This window comes from Danio rerio, chromosome 24, assembly GCF_052040795.2.
Source record: "Danio rerio strain M-AB ecotype USA chromosome 24, GRCz13ab, whole genome shotgun sequence".
Taxonomy (NCBI): Eukaryota; Metazoa; Chordata; class Actinopteri; order Cypriniformes; family Danionidae; genus Danio; species Danio rerio.
In genome coordinates this window covers 35,880,174-35,904,012 of record NC_141044.1, presented here as the reverse complement: position 1 = coordinate 35,904,012, position 23,839 = coordinate 35,880,174, and the positions used below count along the sequence as shown (strand labels likewise).

General features: G+C 38.6%; 2 protein-coding genes across 6 annotated transcripts; one reads left to right on the top strand and one right to left on the bottom strand.

The window, feature by feature from the left end:
- The first annotated feature begins 266 nt into the window (after positions 1 to 266).
- Positions 267 to 15,963, top strand: ptchd3a (patched domain containing 3a). Of its 5 annotated transcripts, none has more exons than XR_015525174.1 (6): positions 267 to 3,185; positions 5,557 to 6,257; positions 8,705 to 8,826; positions 9,383 to 9,528; positions 10,966 to 15,194; positions 15,634 to 15,963. XR_015525174.1 is itself a non-coding variant. In XM_087309818.1 (4 exons), the coding sequence occupies exons 1-4, from the start codon at positions 5,526 to 5,528 to the stop codon at positions 12,903 to 12,905; spliced, it is 2,940 nt and encodes a 979-aa protein (XP_087165944.1). In that variant the 5' UTR covers positions 5,314 to 5,525; the 3' UTR covers positions 12,906 to 15,963. The 5 variants fall into 5 exon arrangements, 1 of the variants encoding a protein (XP_087165944.1); XR_015525173.1 differs by having other exon boundaries at positions 10,966 to 15,212; XR_015525176.1 differs by lacking the exon at positions 267 to 3,185 and having other exon boundaries at positions 5,311 to 6,257; positions 10,966 to 14,160.
- Positions 15,964 to 16,619: 656 nt separating this feature from the next.
- pks1 (polyketide synthase 1) lies at positions 16,620 to 23,675 on the bottom strand. The gene is made up of 6 exons (XM_087309809.1): positions 23,538 to 23,675; positions 23,300 to 23,453; positions 23,068 to 23,228; positions 22,782 to 22,985; positions 22,521 to 22,702; positions 16,620 to 22,416 (listed from the first exon to the last, which is right to left on the bottom strand). The coding sequence occupies exons 1-6, from the start codon at positions 23,584 to 23,586 to the stop codon at positions 16,879 to 16,881; spliced, it is 6,288 nt and encodes a 2,095-aa protein (XP_087165935.1). The 5' UTR covers positions 23,587 to 23,675; the 3' UTR covers positions 16,620 to 16,878.
- Positions 23,676 to 23,839: the final 164 nt, after the last annotated feature.

Below are 23,839 nucleotides of genomic sequence, written 5' to 3'. Positions count from 1 at the left end.
GACTCTGAAGACAAGCTGAAAAATCACTGGAATAAGTTTTTGAATTAAAGGATAAACTACTTTTAAACAGTTATTTTATACTGCAATAACATTTCACAATTTTACAATTTGTCCTGTATTTTTGATTAAATTAATGCAGGCTTGGTGAGCAGAAGAAGCTTATTTGAACACATTTAAAAATCCTACTGACCCCAAACTTTTGACCGATAGTGTATAATTGTAAATCCAGTGAAACTTCATTCATTCTTTCATTTTCTTTTCGGCTTAGTCCCTTTATTAATCCAGGGTCACCACAGCGGAATGAACCGCCAACTTATCCAGCACATTTTTATGCAGGCGATGCCCTTCCAGCCACAAAACATCTCTGGAAAACATCCACACACACTCATTCACTACGGACAATTTAGCCTTCTCAATTCACTTGCACCAGATGTCTTTAGACTGTCAGGAAAACCGGAGCACCCGGAGGAAACCCACGCGAACACGGGGAGAACATGCAAACTCCACACAGAAACGCCAACTGACTCAGCCGGGGCTTGAACCAGAGACCTTCTTGCTTTGAGGCGTCATCTTCAAATGTAAAAAGGAGTCTGCACATAATACATTAACTTTGATTACAGTTACTAATGCAAATATTTATAAGGTGAATTATGAATGCCGTCATAAAGCGTTATATTTAAAGTTTAATCAGAAATCAATCAGATAAAGACCTCTGCCCTCTGACTGACCCAGTCACCATGGCAGCCTCTAATCAGCTCTGCCATCCATGACATGGTCACCATGACAACCGCTCATTGCCCTATATAATGCAATGCAATGGTATGTAAAAAGCATCTTTAGCACCACCTAGTGGACAGCAAAAATGTACATTATAATCATTAGATGGAAAATTTGCATGGCTAAAGGGTCGTTTTGTGCATTTTTAATTGCATTTATGTAAAACAGCCACTGATAAAAACTGAAGAAAAAAAAAAACACAGACTGATTTTATCCTGACTTATTTTCTATTGTGTTTTGCACTTTTGTGGACTGATATATGTGCTCTGTGCTTAGTGAATGAATCGATCAAACGTTGAATCAAACTAAATGTGTGCTGACAAATATAAATCATTCATTCATTTTCTTTCTGCTAGAGGTCGCCACAGCGGCAACTTTTCCAGCATATGTTTTACACAGCGGATGCCCTTCCAGCTGCAACCCAGTACTGGGAAACATCCATACACACTCATTCACACTCTTACACTATGGCCAATTTAGTTTACCCAATTTACCTATAGCACATGTCTTTGGACTGTGGGGGAAACCGGAGCACCCGGAGGAAACCCACACCAACACGTTGAGAACATGCAAACTCCACACAGAAATGCCAATTGACCCAGCCGGGACTCGAAACAGTGACCTTTATGCTGTGAGGCGTCAATGCTTACCCCTGAGCCACTCTGTCACCCACAAATAAAGATATACAAAAATTAAAAAGCATAACAGAGCAAAATATGCGTAAGAAGTCTAATGTATGACTTCTAGTTTTACAACTGGTATCTGTTACATGCCGCAGGTAAAAATGGCCGCTAATTTCTGTTATTGTAACATTATGTTCGGTTTTTAAATGAAATCTACCTCATTTAGGTCATCAAAAAATGTCCAAATGTCCTACCCTATCAAAAAAAAAAAAATCCATTTCAAGCGTTTATACAGTGGGCAAGCGAAGCAGACTTTGTGTCTGTGAATCTGTGAGTCATTAACTAAAATTGATCATTTGAATCAGTGAATCTTTTTGCCCTGAACAGATAATTTGAATCAGTAGGTGCATTCAAAATAGGATATTTCACCCTCCAAAGAACAGTTTAAAGTGAAAATAATCATGGCCACCATATTCAAGTGTTGTTCCAAATCGAAGGGCTCAAAAATGGCCACTTTGAAGGGACCTTCATGAAGGATGAAGGTTTGTATGAAGGATTTCAACAGGTACAACTGATGAATTTCTGATTATTCTCGAATAGCTTATACACTATGCTCTAATAGTCAAAACTGACACTTCGAAAGGTTACTTCAAGAGATTAGGGTATAGAGATGATCCCTTCTGAACACAGTGAGTGAATCATTTCCTGAAGATTTGCTCTGACTCAGTCAGCTGTTAACTGGAGACATACTCTAAATGGATAATTTGAATCAGTGAATCATTTACTGGAGGATTTTCTTCTGAATCAGTCAGTTGTTAACTGGAAAGTAGCTCTAAATAGATCACTTGACTCTGTATAATTTACCAGAGACTTGCTTCTGTATATATCATTATTAACTCAATACTAGCTTTGAACAGATCATTTGAATCAGTGAATTATTTACTGGAGACTTTCTTCTAAATCAGTCAGTTGTTAACTGGAGTTGTACTCTCAACAGATCATTTGAATCAGTCAATCATTTACTAGAGACTTGCTTCTGAATCAGTCAGCTGTCAACTGGAGACTTGCTCTGAACAGATCATTTGAATCAGTCAATCATTTACTAGAGACTTGCTTCTGAATCAGTCAGCTGTCAACTGGAGACTTGCTCTGAACAGATCATTTGACTCAGTAAATCATTTACTGGAGATTTGCTTCTGCGTTGGTAACTGGAGACTTGCTCTGAGTGGATCATTTGAATCAGTGAATCATTTACTGGAGATGCTTCTGAATCAGCTAGTTGTTTTGACTATGTCTAAACAGATCATTTGAATCAGAGAATTGTTTATTGGAGACTTGCTCTGACTCAGTTAGCTGTTAACTGGAAACTTGCACTGAACGGGTCATTTGAATCAGTGAATCATTAACTGGAGACTTTCTTCTGACTCTGTCATTTGTTTCAAGGGGTTAACTGACAAGATTCAGCTTGCTCATTTATCGGGTGCTGTTATCATGTCTCTGATTGATAGAAAACATTAAAGCAGATGCAGATTCAACTCTTTGATGTCCTATGAGTTGTTCCAATATATCAGTTGAGTGGCGATAATCTGAGGCTCTTAATTATCCTGCTGCCAAATCACAAGCGCTATGAGAGTGGAAGGCACTTTTTTCAGGACAATTAACCAGCGAGTTCATTGAAAGGCATGAATGGCGCTCTGTGTTCAGTAATGAACTTGTGTGTCTTTCTGATTCTCTCTCATCATTCTGTCCTGATGGAGCAAAATGAGAAGAAACCACAACGTAAATGTGAGTAAAACTTAAAAACATTCAGTCAATATTTCTAACGTATATCATATGAGCTGTAGTTTAGCTATAGAAAAAGGTTTGTCTATTAAAAATTAATTAACTCATAAGATTACAATAGGAACTAAAGATGTTTTACACATTGATGCCATAGAAGAACCATTTATGCATTATTCTTGAGTTGTTCAGAAGACCTCAAAAACAATTGTTGATCTTAGAAATGTTTGTAATCTCCAAATATCATCATTTTTCCTATACAGCTACATGTTTTTAGGATAATTCTTACCAAATACAGACTGTTTAAGATCGTATCATGGGATCATTGCTGAATAATATACATTTAGCTTACAAAATGGATTTAAAGTAGACACGCTGTAAAACCTAACAGTAAAAATTGCTATATGAAATAAGTTAGTAACTTATATTTTAACTTATGAGTTACTTTGACTCAATTAAAAAGAGTTATGACAACTCATAAAGAGATTACATTAGGCAGAACTCAAACCAAATAAGTTATGAATGAATTACTAATATCTTTTGGGTTAACTTAACTCTGATGCTAAAGGCAGTACCAAACCATTTGAGTAGCTATATTGGGACTTAATTTGTTTAGGTAAAATTAACTCATAGTGATTTGATAACTGAATTTAAAATGTTTAAGTTACTAATGTTTGATGATATCAACACAAATAATACACTGTAAAGCACAACAGTCAACTTTATCAAATGAAATGAGTGTAGTAAACTCAAAAATTACTGAAAGTTAATTGTACTCTTTTGAAAAGAGTTTTGAACTCAGTGTTGACGGTAATGAGATAATTAAATGCCTCATTACTTCAACTTAAATAGAATAAGTTCACAGTACTCATATAGATTAGTTTTTTTTTTAACTCAAATGGTTTGTAGCAATTGGTTTCCTCAAACAGTTTGAGTTGCCTTAACTTACTAAGTACAAAACAGTGTTATTTACACTGTAAAACCCAACAGTCAACTTTATCAGATGAAATGAGTATAGTTAACTCAAAATCTACTGAAAATTAATTGTACTCATATGAAGAGTTTTGAACTGAGTGTTCAAGGTAATGAGTTAATTAAATACCTCATTACTTCAACTTAAATGGTGTAAGTTCACAGTACTCAGCATGTAGATTAGGTGTTTTAACTCAAATGGTTTGTAGCAATCTGCTTCCTCAAACGGTTTGAGTTGCCTTAACTTATTGAGTTTTACTGTGCTCAAATTGTTTTGTTTACTCAAATGGATTAAGTTGACAGTACTCATTAGGATTAGTTTTTGAACTTAAATGGTTTGTTGCAATCAGTTTCCTAAAATGGTTTGAGTTACCTTAACTTTTTCGGTTTACAGTGTACTTGACAGTTTTAAAAAAAACTTTTATGAAACTAAAATGTGAAAGTATTGGTGTACTATTGTTCCATCAACATTATTACCATAACAAATATAAAAAAAAATAAACCTATTCTGACCTAAAATATATAAAAGTAGCCTATTATAAAATATTTAATATATTGTTTTTAAAACTTGATGTAAACATGGATAACACCTAATTTAAAAATGACATTTAATTATTTAATGAATTAATACACAGAATTTTTATTGTCAAAAAATATGCTTATGAATTAATGTTTGACAGAAATAAATGCTATGAAATGCTAAACTAACTTATACAAAGATAAAACTGCAATATTTACACAATCAAATTAATCAATAAAAACGTATAAATAAATGATTATATTTTGTAAGTGCAAATGATAATCAAGCAAATAAAAATAATAAATGTATAATTAATAAATGCTAAATAATGTTTCATGAGCATAAAATATGTATTCATGCACAATGCATTCATATTCACTGACGATTATTTTAAATGTACAGAAGATAAAAAGAAACACTACCGATTTAATCATCGTTTGTTCTTATTTTGCCTAAATTTAATCATTTTTATTCTTTGTTTTTATTTTCTTGTACTTGTCTCCTTTATTCATGCTTATGTAAAGCACTTTGAATTACCACTGATAATGAAATGTGCTATATAAATAAACTTACCTTGCCTTAAATATATATTTTCAGGCGTCCGTCAGTGGTCGCTCTTGGCTTGTGCCTTAAGATTTTGACACACAAAAATGCGCAAGGATATTAAGATACTCGGCATGCATAATGCAGCTCTGTCTAAACCAAAATAGTCTAGCCTATATAGTTAGTTTAACTTTTACATGTTTTAAACTAAATTCGCACACAGAGTAAATAAGCTCTGCGTTCTTATAATTAACTTACCACAGCCTTTCCTCATAAAACTTTTCTTTTTTTCCACTTTTTAATCTTTCCAAATGCCGGTGAACATGGCTGGGTGCACCACAGACTGCGTGGAGAAGCCGATCTCCATCTGCTTCCAGAAGTTCGGCCGTTTTGTGGGCACTTACCCCTGGTGGTTCTTCATCTCTCCCCTGCTCATCTCTGCTGTGTTAGGCACTGGCTTTTGCCTTCTAGAAGATCGTGAAGCCAATGACATTGAGGATCAGTTCACACCTGTAAACGGTCCTGCCAAGCAGGAGAGGCGCTTTGTGCAGCAGAACTTTCCGCAGAACGACTCGCTGTTCTCCAACCAAAGGCTCTACACGGACGGGGTTTACGCGTCCTTCATAGCCGTGACTAAATCCTCCAATATCCTCACAGACGCTGCTTTTCGCGAGATAGTGATTTTAGACAGGAAAGTCAAGGAGCTGAATGTGTCCACGGGTCACGAGGTGCTTACTTTTGAGGGACTTTGCGCAAGACGATACAAGAAGTGCATACCCAATAAGATATTGGACATCCATAAGTATTACGGAGAGAATCTGGAGGCCACCGAGCTCTCCTTTCCGTTCTTCCGCTTCGGATTCTCCTACATTTTCTTGGGTTATTCGGTCGGTGGGGTGAATTTGAACTCTTCCATTATTAAAAGCGCAAAGTCAGTGCGTCTGTTTTATTTTCTGAAGGAGGATAATCGTACTAGAACTGATTTATGGCTGAATGAGTTCCTCAAGGTTTTCCCGTCTAATTTATCGCTAAACTCCATAAAGGTAGGTCAGCTTTTATTCATGTAGGCCTGCTGGTTATTAAGCTACTTGTCACGAGGCTAAATTTCGGGCAGTTTTACACTCTGGGTTGTTTTAATCCAACGTTTTGGGTCAGATATGGACAAATTATTTTCAATTACATTATAGTTAGTCTACACTTTTTTATTTTATTATATTTTAAACAGGAAGTCTCATTGAGATTTAAAATTTTACATGGCCAAGGTAACAGCCATACAGTAAAACAATAAATACACAAACACCACATAACATTTCATCAATCATCTCAACAAAAACAATCACATGCTTCCAATACTGATTTCATTATAATGCCTTTAAATTCACTGAAAAACGGTTATATATAGATGTTACTCTTTATGCTAATATTCCATGCCCAATGTGCACAATAAGAAAATGCAGTTTTACCCAGCTCTGTCCAAACTTGAGGTATATTAAAAAGAAAACACTTGTAACCTAATGTTTGAGTTTGTCCATATTTGGCCTAAAAATGGATTAAAACATAATTGAGTTGTTGGACTTACACATGTTTGTGTAAAATGTAAAATATTTATTTTATTCTGTAATATACATTAAATATTCTCTCCCTTCCTCCCATTTTTAAAACCACAATTGGTCAGTATAATAATCAATCAGTATTATTTAACGAATATTTCCTTCTAAACTAACAATAAATCTTTGGTATTGTGTTGTCTAAAATTTAATTTATGCATGTATGAAAAGATGACAGATTTTCGTTAATTTATGCAAAAAGGCTCTAAGTTTTTTGACATTATTATTGGGCAACTAATGCTAGGGCTGAAGCGAATTCATACCTGCTCTCTCAACACAAGATTACAGCTCATACAGTTTAAAGTGGTACATATATAGGCTACATTACACTAAAACTAAACTCAAAACAATTTTCCCTTCAGTTTCCCCGTTATGTGTCAGATGAGTTTAGAGGAAACATATGCTCACACTTTTTGGTTCTGCCCTGAGAGTTTTGGAAGAATATTTTTCAGTTTTATTTAAGCGAAGTTTCATTAACTAATTTCGAGAGGAGCATGTGATATGATTGAGCATGACTGGCTGCTCATCTGTAATCAGTAATAATCCAACAACAGTGATCCTAGCTTACAACAAATGGATCATTTTCTCCCTACTGCTCTACCTTCGTTTTGGAAGAATCCCCCCTTCCACCCCATCTCCTCCTTTTCCAAGGGGGAGCTCTCGAGACCTACCTGATCTTGGATCCCCTTATGCTCATTGACCGGGCTGGAGCCTAGGGCTCAAGTATCTCCAAGCTCAGGGTTCTCTCCCGGGACAGCATGCCAAACCTGCTATAAACACTAAGCATATCCAAGTGGGAACTCTTGAAATGTTTTAGGAGAAAACATTAGTCCAGATATTGACTTAGCCCTGTTTGGATGCTCTGAACATGTCAGCATGGTCACATAATCAGCGCATGTCTATTATGTTTGGTGGCTAACAGGGTGATCTTGATGGGTTGGAAGTCCACTTTACTACTTTTCATAAATGGCCGACTGAAATAATTGCTGCTTTTAAGCTTGAAATAATTAGTTTTGCTAGGGCAGATGCTTCTAAAAAGTTAAAAACAATCTAGGGCCTCTTTCTTGCTTATCTTTATTTAGAGTTGGAAGTAGGACACTTATGATTCATGGACAATTTTACTCTTACTTTTCCCCTTCATTCTCAATGTTTTGAGTTTGACCAAGTAGAACTTGATGGTGTATGTTATTTTCCTCTATATGGTGCATATTTGGATGGACAGGTGCTTGTTTTTTTATTTCTTTTTACAATTATTGTTTTTATTTAATTAATTTACCCATTTATTTTTTCTGTATTTTTGTTATCATTTGTATAAAAAGCATTATAGATTGTATAAATATTTATTTGTTCTGTTTTGTGCTTATAAAAACTTTTTAAATAAAATGTTTTAAAATAAAAGCAATTTTAGTTAAATTTTGTAGGAAATGTCGTCCCCCTTTGCACAATTAGGCTACTGTCAACCATAAAAATATTTTACTCAAACACAACTTTGAGCATTTAGAACATTTAGCATAAATTAACAAAAAAGGTGCAATGTTAATAATTTTAGACAACCCAATTTCAATGCTTTAAAATTGATATTCATCGAAATAACACAGATTTTCAATCACAACAAATGAAAACATTGATTATTCAGACAAATTAGGGAAAGAAAATAGCTCTAAAGGACAATAATATTATGCCACATTTATAGAATATTAATATAAAGACAGTATATTCATATGTATTATCAGTGAAAATATTACATTAATTTAAATTAACAATATTGCAGCTGTTTTCTTTTTATACTGAAGCTAGTTAGAGATTCATTCTTGTGATCTATCTACTCCTATGAGCTGAAATGATGAAATAACGATGTGATTATGATAATTGTGCATCCTCAGGTGACCCACTCCACATCTTTGTCAAGGCAGGTGGAGTTTGAGGCAAACACGAAAGATGTCATTCCTCTCTTCTCCATCACTTACGTCATCGCTATTGCTTTCTCCATTCTTTCTTGCTTGAGGTATGATTAGTTCACTATTGTATTTAGCTTATGAGTTTATATGGTAGACTCTTCCTCCTGATGTAATACCATATTTCATTGTAATAATTGTTTATAAGAATGTTTGAAGATTGATCAAAAGTATTGGATCATCATCTTTACTGTTTTTCTGCTAATATTCAAACTAATTATTTGGTTCATTTTAGCAGAGACAAATTAAAAATGCATTGCTGAATTTGTCAAACATGACCACATAGTTGATCTTTGGTCATTTTACAAATATGAAAATCATTATAATACAGTCAAATATATATGATTATTAAATCACCTTTCGCATCTGGTCCAGTTTTTTCATTGTTCATTTGTCACATAAAAAGCTCTGTAAAAGGAAACAGAAATGATTCATTACAATCCATACAGCATTTATGATTTGTTCATAATTATTCAAACATGTTTTAAAGACAACATCTGTGAGAATCAGATATAACAGAAAAAGCATTTAAGTAATAGATAGACAAACAATTGTATTTACCTGCGAGAAATCCTTTAAAAATCAGTTTTTTGTTTTGTTTTTCAGGTTCGACTGTGTCAGAAACAAAGTATGGGTTGCAACATTCGGGGTTTTCTCTGCTGGACTGGCTGTGTTGTCTTCTTTCGGCATGATGTTACACATTGGAGTCCCTTTTGTCATGACAGTTGCTAATTCTCCATTCCTAATATTAGGTAAAACTTTACACACCACTATAAACCACTGCAAAAAAATTCTTACTGGATAGTTCACTCAAGAATAAAAATTTGGAGTTCATTTACTCACCCTCGGGCCATCCGAGATGTAGGTCCAATCCCAATTTCTAGTGGTTGACATGGTAGCTCAGTGGTTATCATTATCGCCCCACAGCAAGAAAGTCGCTGGTTCGAGTCCCAGCATCAGTTGGCATTTCTGTGCGGAGTTTGCATGTTCTCTTCATGTTGGCGTGGGTTTCCTCTGGGTGCTCCGGTTTATCCCACAGTCCAAAGACATGAGCTATAGGTGAACTGAATGAACTAAATTGGCCATAGTGCATGAGTGTGAATGTGAGTGTATGGGTGTTTCCCAGTACTGGGTTGCAGCGGGAAGGGCATCCACTGTGTAAGACATATGCTGAATAAATTGGTGGTTCATTCCGCTGTGGCGACGGCTGATGATTTATACTTCTGCGTCGAGTGATTGGCTTGACCCATGGTGCCTGCCTTGCGCATAATCGTCCATTTCTACTTCTGCATGCTGTTTGTGTTGCTCTGCAATGATACTTCCGAAATGCAAGCTGGCAGTAAGCTTTCAGTGTTCCTCTGTGTCGAGTTTCTTCAATGGCTTTGAGTTTATTCTGAACACTACAAGTAGCTAAAACTCACTTATTCAGAGGCAGGAACCGCCGGACATGCAACAACTTAAATCTTAAGGTAAACACAAAACCAAAGTTTCCATCTGGAGCTCCTTCACAGGACTCAACACTTGTTAACAATCGCTCTATCAGGTTTGCACGCTCACGCTCGTCACCGATTCCAAGCTGACCAATCGCAAAGCTTGGGATACGTGTTGTTGCGACGTGTAGTTACATTTTTCGAGAGGTGCGCATAAGTGTCAGCCACAGCAAGGGCTATGCGACCAGACGAAGGCCGGCCTGACAATACACATGCTCTTGATGCAGAAGTATAAATCAGCCTTAAGCCGAAGGAAAATGAATGAATGGTTTCTAGTGTGGTCCTGGAAAATCTAAGTCTCAATGACTATCAAGCCCTTCCCCTTAGGCCTATGCCTTCAAGCTAAAGAGAACTAGGACACCCCTACCACATCATGTGAACGAGCAAATCGAAGGGTAGGGGTAAGGGCTAAGGGTTAGAATTGGCATTGGGCCTAACTGGGCTTTAATCATTGTGTGTAAATTTACTACATGTACATGTTTGAAGTATCACAGAAATATTTCACTATTTAGGTGAAAGTGTAATTATGTTCATGGTAAGGTTGACATTCGCATGGAATTGCTCTTATACTAACATTTGTAATCACTTCCTAACCTCAGTTGAAATAAATCATAAGTACGATTTTACGTCAATTTATTATGCAGCCCAAAATGTATATTGTCAGATTAACCATGAACATTTTGATGTTTTCATAAACAGGGATTGGAGTAGACGACATGTTCATCCTCATCTCCTGTTGGCAGCAGACGAATGTTCACGATCGAGTGGAGACTCGCCTGTCTAATACATACAAAGAGGCGGCCATTTCAATCACCATCACCACTCTCACAGACGTACTCGCTTTCTACATCGGCCTCATGACGCCTTTCCGCTCCGTCCGCTCTTTTTGCCTGTACACCAGCACCTCCATCCTTTTCTGCTACATCTACAGCATCACTTTTTTTGGAGCGTTCCTCGTCCTTAACGGACGGCGGGAGAACAGCAACAAGCACTGGCTGACCTGCAAAGAAGTACCCGAAGAGTGTGCTGTAGGACAGTCAAAATGGTACGAATTATGTTGCATTGGAGGAGCTTACGACCGCCATACTGGCTCAGAGGAGGTCCAACCCATGAATCACTTCTTCAAAAAATACTACGGCCCATTTCTGACCAAATCCTGGACGAAGGTGTTTGTGATCGTCTTTTATTGCATCTATTTAATCGTCAGCATTTACGGCTGCTTTCAGATTCAGGAAGGAATCGATCTCCGCAATTTGGCGGCTGACGATTCCTACGTGGTAAAATACTACGATAACGAGAAGGCGTATTTTTCCGAATACGGCCCAAACATCATGGTTGTCATCCGACAGGAATTTCCATACTGGGATGAAAAGTACATGTCGGATCTAGAAACCTGCATCGAAGACTTCAAAAACTTATCCTTCATCGAAAAGGACATATTCACGTCCTGGATTAAATCCTACAAGTACTACGGATATCACACGAAGCTCAATCTGAGCGCAGAAGACGTCTTCAAAGAGAATTTGGGAACGTTTCTACGGTTTTACTCTGATTTCAAACAGGACGTTAACTTCACCAACAACTCCATCCACGCGTCCCGGTTTTTCATACAGACCGTAAACATCTCCACTGCCCTGGATGAAATGAACATGTTAAATAAACTACGAGACACTGCCCAAAAGTGCCCTGTTCCCTTATTGGTGTACCACCCTGCCTTCATTTACCACGACCAGTATGCGGTCATAGTCACCAACACCATCCAAAACATTGCGGTTACCACAGCCGTGATGCTTCTGATCTCCCTTCTCCTCATCCCGAATCCTCTGTGCTCCCTTTGGGTCACTTTCTCCATTGCATCCGTCATCGTCGGAGTCACTGGGTTCATGGCGTTATGGGATGTCAACTTGGACACCATTTCCATGATCATTCTTGTCGTCTGCATTGGGTTCTCCGTAGACTTTTCTGCTCATATTTCATATGCCTTTGTATCCAACAAGAAGCCCAGTGCGAACGAAAAGGCAGTGGAGGCTTTGTTTAATTTAGGATACCCCATTTTGCAGGGTGCTGTGTCCACTATTCTTGGGGTGGTTGTCTTGTCTGCGTCCAAGAATTACATTTTTAGGACTTTCTTTAAAATTATGTTCTTGGTCATCTTCTTTGGGCTCTTCCATGGTTTGACTTTCATCCCTGTTTTCTTGACCTTCTTTGATATGTGTAACGGAACGCCGGCTGAAAACAAATCAGGCCCGGAAGAGCAAGCCATGAAGAAGAGTTACACCAATAACATTGCTAAGGATGGTGACGTGAAAGAGCGGGAAATATATGACAATCACACTTTCCAATCTGACAACCATCAAACATGTCCGTCTCAGCCCTGCTCTGATATATGGATGATAGCCGGAAATAATCATAGTGTGCAGGATAATCACGTGTGCTTGGCGAGCACTGTCCCAATGTTCAGAGTTGACGGTCAGACCTATGAGGTTCACATGTATGAACCGTCCGATGATGTCATGTTAAAAGTCAACTGTCAATCAAAACAGCGTGTCGAAGGACAAAATTGTGTGTCGGGAAACAGCAACCACATTCAAGATTCAGGTCTTCCTACTCCTAACTGTTCCGAGTTGACCATTTTGTAAAATCATTATACTTAATTTTCTTCTAAATACCGTATGGCTTGTTTGTATGAACACCAGCTTTTATATGTTTAAATGAAATTACTGATGTAAATTTAAATCAGGAAGATGAAAACATTGCATTTTTTAAATGGGCCAATGGTTTTACTGTAGATGGTTTTGCTAATGTTAGTAGATAAATAATGTTTACAAGATATTTAAAGTAAAAGTAAACTTAAATTAATAACTCGTAACACCTCATTTCTGAAACACAAGCACAAGTTAGTGTGAATCGTTTGTAAAACTGTTTTAGTCAATTTTCTTATTTAATTAATTGCAAAATTTAATGCAAGTACAGGGCGGCATACTGGCACAGTGGTTAGCACTGTTGCCTCACAGCAAGAAGGTTGATGGTTCATGCTAGGGCTGTGCAATTAATTAAAATCGAATCATGATTTGAAACGTTGCGATTAGCTAAATCGCAGGAGGCTGCAATATGAAATACAAATAGATTATATAATTTTTCCCCACCCAGAGCAAACGCGTGACTGCCGTCTGTGTGTGACTTACTAGGGATTGGTCTTACTAGCCAATTGAGTGAGCACACTTTCATACTGCCCAGTCAGAATTGTGCAACCGAATTATGCGGAACGCCCAGGGCCGGAGCAAGCTGAACTGCCACTCTAGGCAGAGGATGATCACGCCGCCCTCAACCCCAATGTAAAAACGAAAGTGACCGGCTATAAAAATGAAGTGAGGTATCGTGGACCTCTATAATGCCGCCCTATGCACGGATATAACTGAGGAATACGTGGGTGCTGAGGGAGGTGTCGCTGACGGCGCCATCTCTATTATGCCGCCCTATGGCCGGATATGACTAAGGTGTCGCGGACCTCTATTCTGCTGCCCTATGCGCGAATATAACTGAGGACATGCAGGTGCTGATGGAGGTGTCGCTGACGCCGCCCTCTCTATTCTGTCGCCTGTGCGCGAATATAACTGAGGAAGCGGGTGGTGAGGGAGGTGTCGCGGACATAACTGAGGACGCGGGTGGTAAGGGAGGTGTCGCGGACGCAGTCCTCTCTATATTGCCGCCCTAGGCGTCCGCCTAGGTCGCCTCTATGGACGCCCGGCCCTGGGAATGCCCATAATAAAACAAATAAACAAGAAAGCATGGACAAGTGGGATGATGGCATCTGCCGCGTCAGAATCATTAATAGACAAATTAATATCAAAGAAAAACAGCATGTCGGTAATATAGGAATATTTTGCTTTCAAAGTCACAGACACCAAACAACAACAGGTTACTTGTAATAACTGTCGCAGAATTGTACAACAGGAAATACAACAACCAGCACCTAAAAAGCACCACAGGCACAAGGAGTGTCTTGCTAAAAAGTCAACTAAAAGTATTGCCAGTGACACTCAATATAGTAGCTAGTAACAGCAAAGCACAATTTCAGAGTTGTTTGAAGTGGTTACACCATGGCTGCGTTCGAAACTGCAGACTTCCATACTATACAGAACGCTAAAATCAGTATGTTAGCCGAGAAGTATGTCCAAATTCATAGAATTCGAATATTGGTATGAGAGAAGTACCCGATGGCTTACTACTTCCGGCGAGATTCTGAGGTACGCATCCCTTGCACGCTGTGCTATACCATGATCCCCAGCGAGAGAATTCATGAATATGAGGGATGCGACGCAACTGATGTGACCATGACAAAATGGCTAATGTAGTTCATCAGAATTTCAATCATACTTCTCACATTCATACTGTATATATCGCACTTTTCTAAAGGCCGAGTAGCACTTTTAAATTCAAATGCAGTAACTACCTACTGAGCAGTAGGCGGTTTTGGATGCAGCCCGTATAAATAAACATCTTGAAAGCACCAGGAGATAACCAACGCCATAACTTACTTCTGTTTGCTCTAGAGAAAAATCAGTGTTTCATTTCTGAATATTTATAAACAAATTTGAATAAAAGTTGGGGTTAGTTAATTTCCTTTCAGTTCCTTTTTTAACTAACACTCACTGCATTTTAGCAGTAAGAAGCCAAGATACAGAATATTGAGCTGAAGCTTGACTTCAAAATTAAACTGCAAATCACATTTAAATCACAATATCTTTAAAAAATAAAAATTTGATATTTTACCCAAATCGCACAGCCCTAGTTTAAGCCCTGGCTGGGCTAGTTGGTATTTCTATGTGGAGTTTGCATGTTCTCTCCGTGTTGGTGAGGGGTTTCCCCCACAAAAACAGGTGCTATAGGTGTATTGGACAAACTAAATTGACCGTAGTGTCTTAAGTGTGTGTGAATGCAAGGGTGTATACACTGCAAAAAATGCTTTTCTTACTTAGATTTTTTGACTTGTTTCTAGTCCAAATATCTAAAAATTCCTAAATCAAGAAGAATTTTCTATACAAGAAAAACATATTGTCTTTTTTTTGAGAAATTTGTTTATTGTCTTGTTTTGAGAGTTTTTCCTTAAAACAAGTTAAATAATCTGCCAATGGGGTAAGAAAAATAATCTTACGTCAAAAGAAAAAACAAGATTAATTTGCTTACCCCATTGGCAGATTATTTTGCTTGTTTTAAGGAAAAACTCACTTAATATTTGCTTATTATTTCTCAAAAAAAGACAATATGTTTTGCTTGTTTAGAAAATGCTTCTTGATATAAGAAATTTTATATATTTAGACTAGAAACAAGACAAAAAAATCTAAGCAAGAAAAGCATTTTTTGCAGTGTATGTGTTTCCCAGTACTGGGTTGTGGCTGGAACGGCATGTGCTGCATAAAACAACATATGCTGGAATACTTGGCAGTATCACTGGCGACCCCTGATAAGTGAGGGACTAAGCTGAAGGACAATAAATGAATGTATGATGCAAGTACAAATAGTTCTTGTGTTTCATGAATGAGCGCCACTCTCTGAAAATATTTGAATGTCTTATTCTGCTGCATATGTGAATATTTCTATTTAGTTGTGTATTTATCCAAGTACATTTATGTAGTTTTTTCTTAATTTTGTGAAATAATAAACTAACTCAATGCACATTTGCATATTCAACCATCATCTGCGTTAATGCGAGTTTTGCAGAGCTTTCTTTTGGATTATTTATGGAATGGTTTCAATATTTTCTACTGGATTATTTGGTATGTGAAAGTTCATTATAAGACACAACTAAATACAGTAAATCTAACCGATTTGTGTTGTTGACAGTCTAAAGGAGTTAAAATGATTGACATCTATCATATTTTCACCATTTGCCTGTGTAGGTTACATGCTGTTGTGCTTTTATTGAGAAAAGAGGATTGCCCAAGTGTGGATTAACAGAACGGTGATTACTTCAATCCTTTACACTTGTTTTGTTCCGATTTTTTTTTTCATGTTTATGAATTACATGAGTATTATCATTTATGGAGAATGTCGTTTTCTATTATAACTACTATGTGTAGTTCACCTTATGTTTATAGTGCTCTGGTTAAGGGTCTGTAAGTGCATAGCTAGCATGCCTTCATAAAAACCTTTGGGGATTTATGCATTTGGCAGTAATATTATCAGACATACCTGACCTTTGATCTCTGATTCTTTTGGTAATGCTGTACTGGGGAGGTATAAAGTAATCAAAAATGATTAAGACTTTATTGATATGCAACAATTACCTCATTTTAAGGTTATGAATTTACATAACATTTTTTAGCTGAACAAAATTTACAAAATAGCAATAATAAAAAAAGGTTGCATTTCATTTATTTACATTTATGAAAACACTCTTACACAGGCTATATACAAGGTAGTACAAAGTGGGTCTAAATAAATGATAGCAAATAGAATTTCATATTTACTATTTTAATAGTACAGGCATCTGTCATAATAATTAGTATTAGAAATATGGACTTTATAACCAATTTGTGAGACCTAGTTACCTTTTACCCACCCTTTATAATTCCCTCAATAACCTAAAAACAACTATAGTGACTGTATGCATTACAGATGTACAGAAATCTCACAGTCCTCATTGGTGCTCTGTTTTAAGTATTCAGTCAATGACAACAACGTACAATTTGGATCGAGCAAAGCGACAAGAGGAATATTTACACCCATCTCTTGAAAGAAGCGATTCTGCAGTGTCATGGCCAACATCGAGTCAATCCCTAGTGCAGTAAGCGTAGTCTCATCACTTAGCTCATCACTATCAACACTGCAAATTTCAGTCAGAATCACTCGAACACAATCATCGACTGATGACTGAACACTTATCCCAGAATCCTCAGCATCTTTGTTTTTTAGTCCTTCCTCCACTAAAGCAGACAGACGAAACTTCAGAGACATGTTCTGGGAGAGGACATGGTTGTTCAGGTTTCTGAAATTAAATCTGCACACCACTTGCTGGGGATTGTCAAGCAAAAGGCAGTGCTCTAATGCTTCGTGGATCTCAGCCACATCCATGATCATCAGTCCTTTTGTTTCCAGGAACTTTTGAAAATTGTCTTTGTTCATTAGCAGGCCAAGTTTAAGGGGACCCCAATTGATAGACTGTCCTGGAAGTCCGATATTGCGTCGGTAGTGGCAAAAAGTATCCAGAAATGAGTTAGCTGCTGCGTAGTTAGCTTGTGCAGCATTTCCGATGAAAGAGGAGATGGAGGAATAGCACACAAAGTAATCAAGTGTCTTGCTGTGCAGAGTGGCAAGATGGAGATTAAGAGCACCGCAGACTTTAGGTTGCAGGACTTTCCGGAAAAGAGATCGATCAAGGGTTTCCAGTAACCCATCATGGAGAACAGCAGCACTGTGGAAAACCCCTCTGATTGGATGGCAGGAAAAATGATTGGCAATCATGGTAATGGCTTCCATAACTTGCTCCTGTGCAGAGACGTCACACTGAAGAGTAAGAATTCTTACTCCGTATCTTCTTTTGAGACCATTAATGTCATCTTGTACCTTCTCAGATGGTGCACTCCTTGAAAGAGTGGCAATGCATCCTCCACCTTTCTGTGCAACAAACTTAACAGTTTCAAATCCCAAACCAGAAAGACCCCCTGAAATTATGTACACACCTTCCTTTGAGAATAGCTGCCTTGCTCTTGGACGCAAAGGGATGGCAGATATCTTGGTCCTGGGGTCATCTGCGGCCAGAGTGATCACATCCACAGTTCTTGCATTGAAATAAGATCCAGAATGCTCAACATACTGAGCAGGCATACTTTCAGAGGGTGCCATCTGAAAGGTTCTGCTTTGTATTGTTGGCCACACTTTGTGCAAGTGCATTCCCTTTAGCCATTTCTGGAGAAAAGCACCATGTGCCTTGAGACGTGACTTCTGGAAGATTTTGGACATCTCAAGAGTCTGGAAGCAAGTCCTCTCAGAGTCCTGTTGAAATACATCTAGTGCAGAGTAGCTTGGGTCACGGATGCCACACAATGCAATTGTGTGATATGCATTGGCAACACTGACAATCTCTGTCAAAAGTGAACAATCAAATGGGGGAATAATTACTAAAAGATGGCACTGCTTTGTACTTTGGACTAATCGACTTATCTCAGTTTCTGTAGAAACACTCCAGCCTGATTTACTTGCTATTATTGTCAATAACTTGACCAGAGCTGAATCACGAACAGCCGAGAAGATGCTCAAACTTTGCTGTTGTCTGGTTATGTTTGGTAACATGCAAATCAGTATCTCCCTGATCAGGACAAGGTAAGAAGCACATGGCACATCCTTCAGGAATGGAAACCTTTTTATTTTGAAGCACACATCCTCAGGGAGAACAACCTTGGAAGTAGCTTTTACAGGATAACAACAAATCACATGGTCTCCCACTTTAAGTCTGTTGACATCCTTTCCCACAGCCGTAACAATCCCGGAGAAATCGAGTACCAGGAGATGGTGGTTCTGAGTACTGTGCTTATTCCAGTACACTGTCTGACCAAAGTTTAGCTCTGAAGTACTAACTGGAAAATAATCTGATGAGTGCACACATACTTTACTCAGCTGAATCTCAATGCTTGTCCTATCAATGGTGTTAACTGTACTCTCTGAAGGCAAAGCTAATATGCTGGTCATCCTGTAGGGATTGGTTGTCTGCAAGGTAAAGTTGTGGTACTGTAGGCATTTTGATTTAGAATTCATTGTTTCAATTGTGGTGATAGGAGTAGATGTAATCACAGCAGAGCATGCCTTTCCTTTGCTGATGTAGACTTCTGGGCATTGTAGGGTCTTGTATGAGTTTAGCACATGGCCCAATGTTTCTATATCCTCTCTTGACACTGTGGAAAGGTCAATAAGCTGAAATGAGATGCCTGACAACTCTGCAGCACATGCTCTTGTCATGCCAGACAACACAAAAGCAGGACTTATAGTGTCAACTATCCCTTCTGCTGACCTGTAGGTAATGACATGAATTGAGCATGCACGGCCACAGTTTCTTAAAGACAAAACAACCTGATGGTAAAGTTCACAGCTGTCGACCAAGGAGTCTAAAATAGCTTCAGATTTTAGGTGACTGATACTCTGAATGCCCCAGATAAACAGGATCTTGTCAAGTTCCATATCTGCTGCACTGCAAGTAGACTTGAATTCTGGTACGAGGAAAGCTGAGTTCTTTGTTAATTCAGGTTCAGGAACAAATACAGATTTTGGGTGCAAATATGGCTTCAAACCTTTAGCAATACCAAAAGTGTCCTCAAAGACCAAAGCCTTGATTCTCCTGGAGAAGCTGCTCTCAGTGTGAATGTCAATCTTCTGATTGTTAAAGAAACACAGATCTCTGATATGTCCATGTGCTCCAAGAAAAGTAATTCTCACATCCCTTAGCTCAATCAACACATGTCCATCTTTGTCAGTGAAGCAGCCACAAACCTCAAAGTAGTCTGACATTTGTTTGGTCAATCTCATATACATGAACATCTCTTTATGGGGAGGTGCAGATATAACCATACTACCAATTGCAGAGGGAAATCCAGGCCTGATGGTGCTAGAGACTAATCCTAAAACTGAAGACATTTGCAAGAAGTAATCTAGGACTACTGGGTGCAAGCAATACTCATACAGATGGTTGAGTACTCCTTCTGGAATCACAACTCTGGTGACTGCTTCTTTGAATTCTTGTCCATAATGAATATCTTCAAGTTGCTTAAAGTTAGGCCCATACTCAAATCCCACATCATTAAGAGTGCCGTACACATCCTTTGATTCAATTACTGATTGGCATCTCTTCAAAACACTACTGAGGTGAATAGTTTGCTGTTCTAAAATGGCTGGTCCCCCTTCATGGCAGACGGTCCCTGATGCATGCACCGTACTTGAAGACACGATCTGAAATGAGGTTGTGTCCTTGGATGTCTCAACCTTAATTTTGAGAGGCAGGTAGTTCTTATTTAGAACTAACAAGCTTTGGAAGTTGATTGAGAGTTGAAATGAGTTAAGAGGCCTCTTTGGAGCGACAGTTTCTATTACAGACTCAAAGGCAAGTTCAACAAACAGTGCTCCGGGGGCAATGGAAATGCCCTTGTTCTTGTGTTCCCAAAGATAAGAGTTTGTACTTGCAGACAGATTGCACTTGATCACATTGTCATCATGTTTACTTTGAATTATTAGTGGATATGGACTGCAAGAGACTGAGTCATGTCCCCGTCTTACATCCTCAAAGTGCACATCATTTTTTTGAAATTGAAACTGATACCTTGGGAAAGCAGTAAGCTCTGTTTCAAACCCTTTGTAGAACTCATCCCATTTTACATTGACCCCCAGCTCAAACAGTTTAGATACAGTTTTAAACATTGTCTGCTGGTCTTTACCTGGTTGAACTGAAGGGAGCACTGTTTTGTCATTTCCCAAGATCTCCTTGATGTTCCTCTGCAGAGCTTGCCTTGGACCAATTTCCACAAAGACTGTGTTTCTTGCATGGTTAGAAACAGATCTGATTGCTTGTTCAAATTCAACAGGCTTTCGAATGTTTCTTGCCCAGTATTCACCATTTACAAAGTCCCCTTGCCGACACTTCTGACCTGTCACAGTGGAAAACAATTCACACTCCATTTCATTCCCAGTTAACTGTCCAATACTGTCTTTGATTTGGCCCAGAATAGGATCCATCATATGACTATGGTAGGCAGCAGGTACATCCAAGACATGAAGAAACACATTCTTGCTCTCAAACAAAGACTGAAGCTTTTGATGCACATTCTCAACAGTTTGCATGTCACCTGACAGTACACAAGACATAGGACTGTTCAAAGCAGCTAGACAAATCTTTCCTGTGTATGCAGGGAGAATTTTTACAACATCCAGAAAAGGAATGTTGCCAACAACAAGCATCCTCCCACCAGTCACTTTGGTCTGTAGAGAACTACGATGGTATACAACCTTTACTGCGTCCTCAAGAGACAGCAAACCAGAGCAATGAGCTGCAGCAATCTCTCCTACTGAATGCCCAAGAACAATATCTGGTCTGATGCCCCAGTGCCTAAGAAGGTGTCCAATTGCAACCTGTATTGCAAAAAGAAGTGGCTGTACAACATCTGGTTTAGAGAAATCTTCATCTTTGTAGCTGCTTGAGATCTTTTGCAAAATACTGCATTTAAACTTCTGGAAGTAGCTTTCCACCTCTTTGACCTTGCTCCTAAAAACAGGTTCTTCTTTCAGCAGCTGTTTACACATTCCCCTATAGGTAACACCATTCCCACAAAATACAAAAACCAATTTCTGGTCCTGCTTTGTTGGGGCTAATTTCTTGTTCATGCTAGCTTTGAGAAGTGAGATTAACTCTGACAGAGACGATGCAGCGAAGACTTTTCTAAATTTGTGTCTAATGTGGCTTCTTCGGCAGGCGGATGTATAGGCAAGAGCTTGTAGATCAACTGTCTCATCTGCTGAAATCCTCTGATATGTGTCAGCAATGCACAATTGAAGAGACTGATCCGTGGCTGCAGACAGTGGGAGTAGATTTAGAGGTTCAAGAGTCTGCCTATCAAAGACTGTTGCTTGCACATACTCGGTGATGATGGCATGGGCATTGGTGCCACCAAACCCAAAGCTGTTTAATCCAGCCATCTTTATCCTGGACCCAGAGTAAAGCCATTTCTCTGCTCTGGTGGGGATTTTAAGATTGAGAGCTTTGGCATCTATGCTGGAATTTTCTGCCGAGTAGAACAAAGAGGGAACAATGGTTTCATGTTTCATCATTAACAGAATCTTTATGAGTCCTGCCACCCCTGCTGCAGATTCTGTATGTCCGATGTTACTCTTAACAGAGCCAACAAACAGAGGCCCTAAGCTTGGCGGTCTTGTTTTGGCAATGACTCTTGAGAGACTTCCAGCCTCAACTGGATCTCCTGCTGGTGTTCCAGTCCCATGAGCTTCTACATACTGGACATTAGCTAGAAAATCCTCAGAGGAGTAGATCATGCGCAGTAGAGCCTCCTGCTGGGTCATGGAGGGCTTGGTGATCGGTGTGACTGTGTGGCCATCTTGGTTTACTGCAGTTTTGTTCACGATGCCCCAAATATGATCAAAGTCCTCAATAGCCTGCAAAGTGAATTTTATCAACTTACTTCCACAAATATTTTTTTAAAATATATATACATTACTCAGGTCAACATTACTCATTTTTTAGTATATAAATTATTTACCTTTTTCAAAGACTTCAGTAAGACGATGCCACATCCCTCTCCTCTGCCATAGCCGTCTGCTGTACGGCAGAATGGTTTACTTGTGCCCTCGGGTGAGATCATCTTTGCCTTGCTCAGAGCCACAAAGACTCGAGGCTCAAGGATGCAGCTGACCCCTCCACACAGAGCCATTTCACAGTCCCCTAAGGATGATGTCAATGAAGAATGATTTAAAGTGTAAATAGTAGTGAACACACTTTAAGATTAAAACAGTATCCTTACCTTGCCTGATCGCCTGACATGCAGAGTGAAGAGCCACCAGGGATGATGAACATGCACTGTCGATGGCAAACGAGGGTCCAGTCAGGTTAAATATGTAGGAAATTCTGTTGGCAGCTATACTCATAGCTGTTCCTGTGCCATTATAGTGGGTTATTGTACTTGGACTGTTGTTTAAAAGTGTTTCGTAGTCCCTGTTCATAAGACCTGCAATGAACATCATGCAAATCAGTATCCAATCAGTACCAATAAGTGTACCCAAGTGAATTATTAGTATTGGATGCATTACCTATGTAAACCCCAGTTCTGGTTCCGCTCACTTTTTCCAAGGGTATCCCAGCATCCTCTAAAGCACGGTATGCACACTGCAGTAACAGTTTCTGCTGAGGGTCCATGTAATCAGCTTCAGCCTCGCTGATGCCAAAGAACTTTTGATCAAACTCATTGAATCTGTAAAACATTTAACACTTTTTTAGTAAGTATAGCACTCCAATGTATCGTCATGAAGTGATTTTTCTTACCCTTCGATAAGAGCAGCTGTCGTCGTTCTTGTTTTTCCTGGTTCACCCTCATCAGGATGAAACCATTCTGATGTTTCAAACCTTTCATCTGGAATCTGAACCACACAGTTCCTGCCTTCCACAAGAACTTTCCAGAAGTTGTCTACACCTTCACCTGTGAAGGAAATATGCAAGTCATGTAAATGCATACATGATTGTCTTAAAAAAGTAGATAAAAACATCAATTTAAACATCATACCTCCTGGAAAGTTGCATCCAATTCCAATGATGGCAATGTCCTCATCCATTTTTCTTTATTATTTTATTTTGCAGCCTCATGATAGCTCATCTCAGCTCATCTCTGCTGGCCTGCTCATGGTTGTGACAAGTATGCATCAGTTCCACCTGAGATCTAAGCTTTTTATAAAGCCTTTCACAGTTGAAAACCAATAGGAACTATTTTCTTTTAACAAAGGGTCTTTAAATGCTAGTGTAACCAGTGGTTTGAAATATTAGCCTGTAATTACAGAGTTGGAAAACATTGATTGTGGTTTCCTTCAC

Bases quoted from the DNA above. Each gene is read 5' to 3' on its own strand.
- ptchd3a (XM_087309818.1), top strand. From the start codon at position 5,526: ATGCCGGTGAACATGGCTGGGTGCACCACAGACTGCGTGGAGAAGCCG. The intron at 8,827-9,382 runs GTATGATTAGTT...TTTGTTTTTCAG, and splicing joins TCCATTCTTTCTTGCTTGAG to GTTCGACTGTGTCAGAAACA. The intron at 9,529-10,965 runs GTAAAACTTTAC...TTTCATAAACAG, and splicing joins TTCTCCATTCCTAATATTAG to GGATTGGAGTAGACGACATG.
- pks1 (XM_087309809.1), bottom strand. From the start codon at position 23,586: ATGGATGAGGACATTGCCATCATTGGAATTGGATGCAACTTTCCAGGA. The intron at 22,986-23,067 runs GTAATGCATCCA...TGTTCATTGCAG, and splicing joins CAGAACTGGGGTTTACATAG to GTCTTATGAACAGGGACTAC. The intron at 22,703-22,781 runs GTAAGGATACTG...CATCATCCTTAG, and splicing joins ATGTCAGGCGATCAGGCAAG to GGGACTGTGAAATGGCTCTG.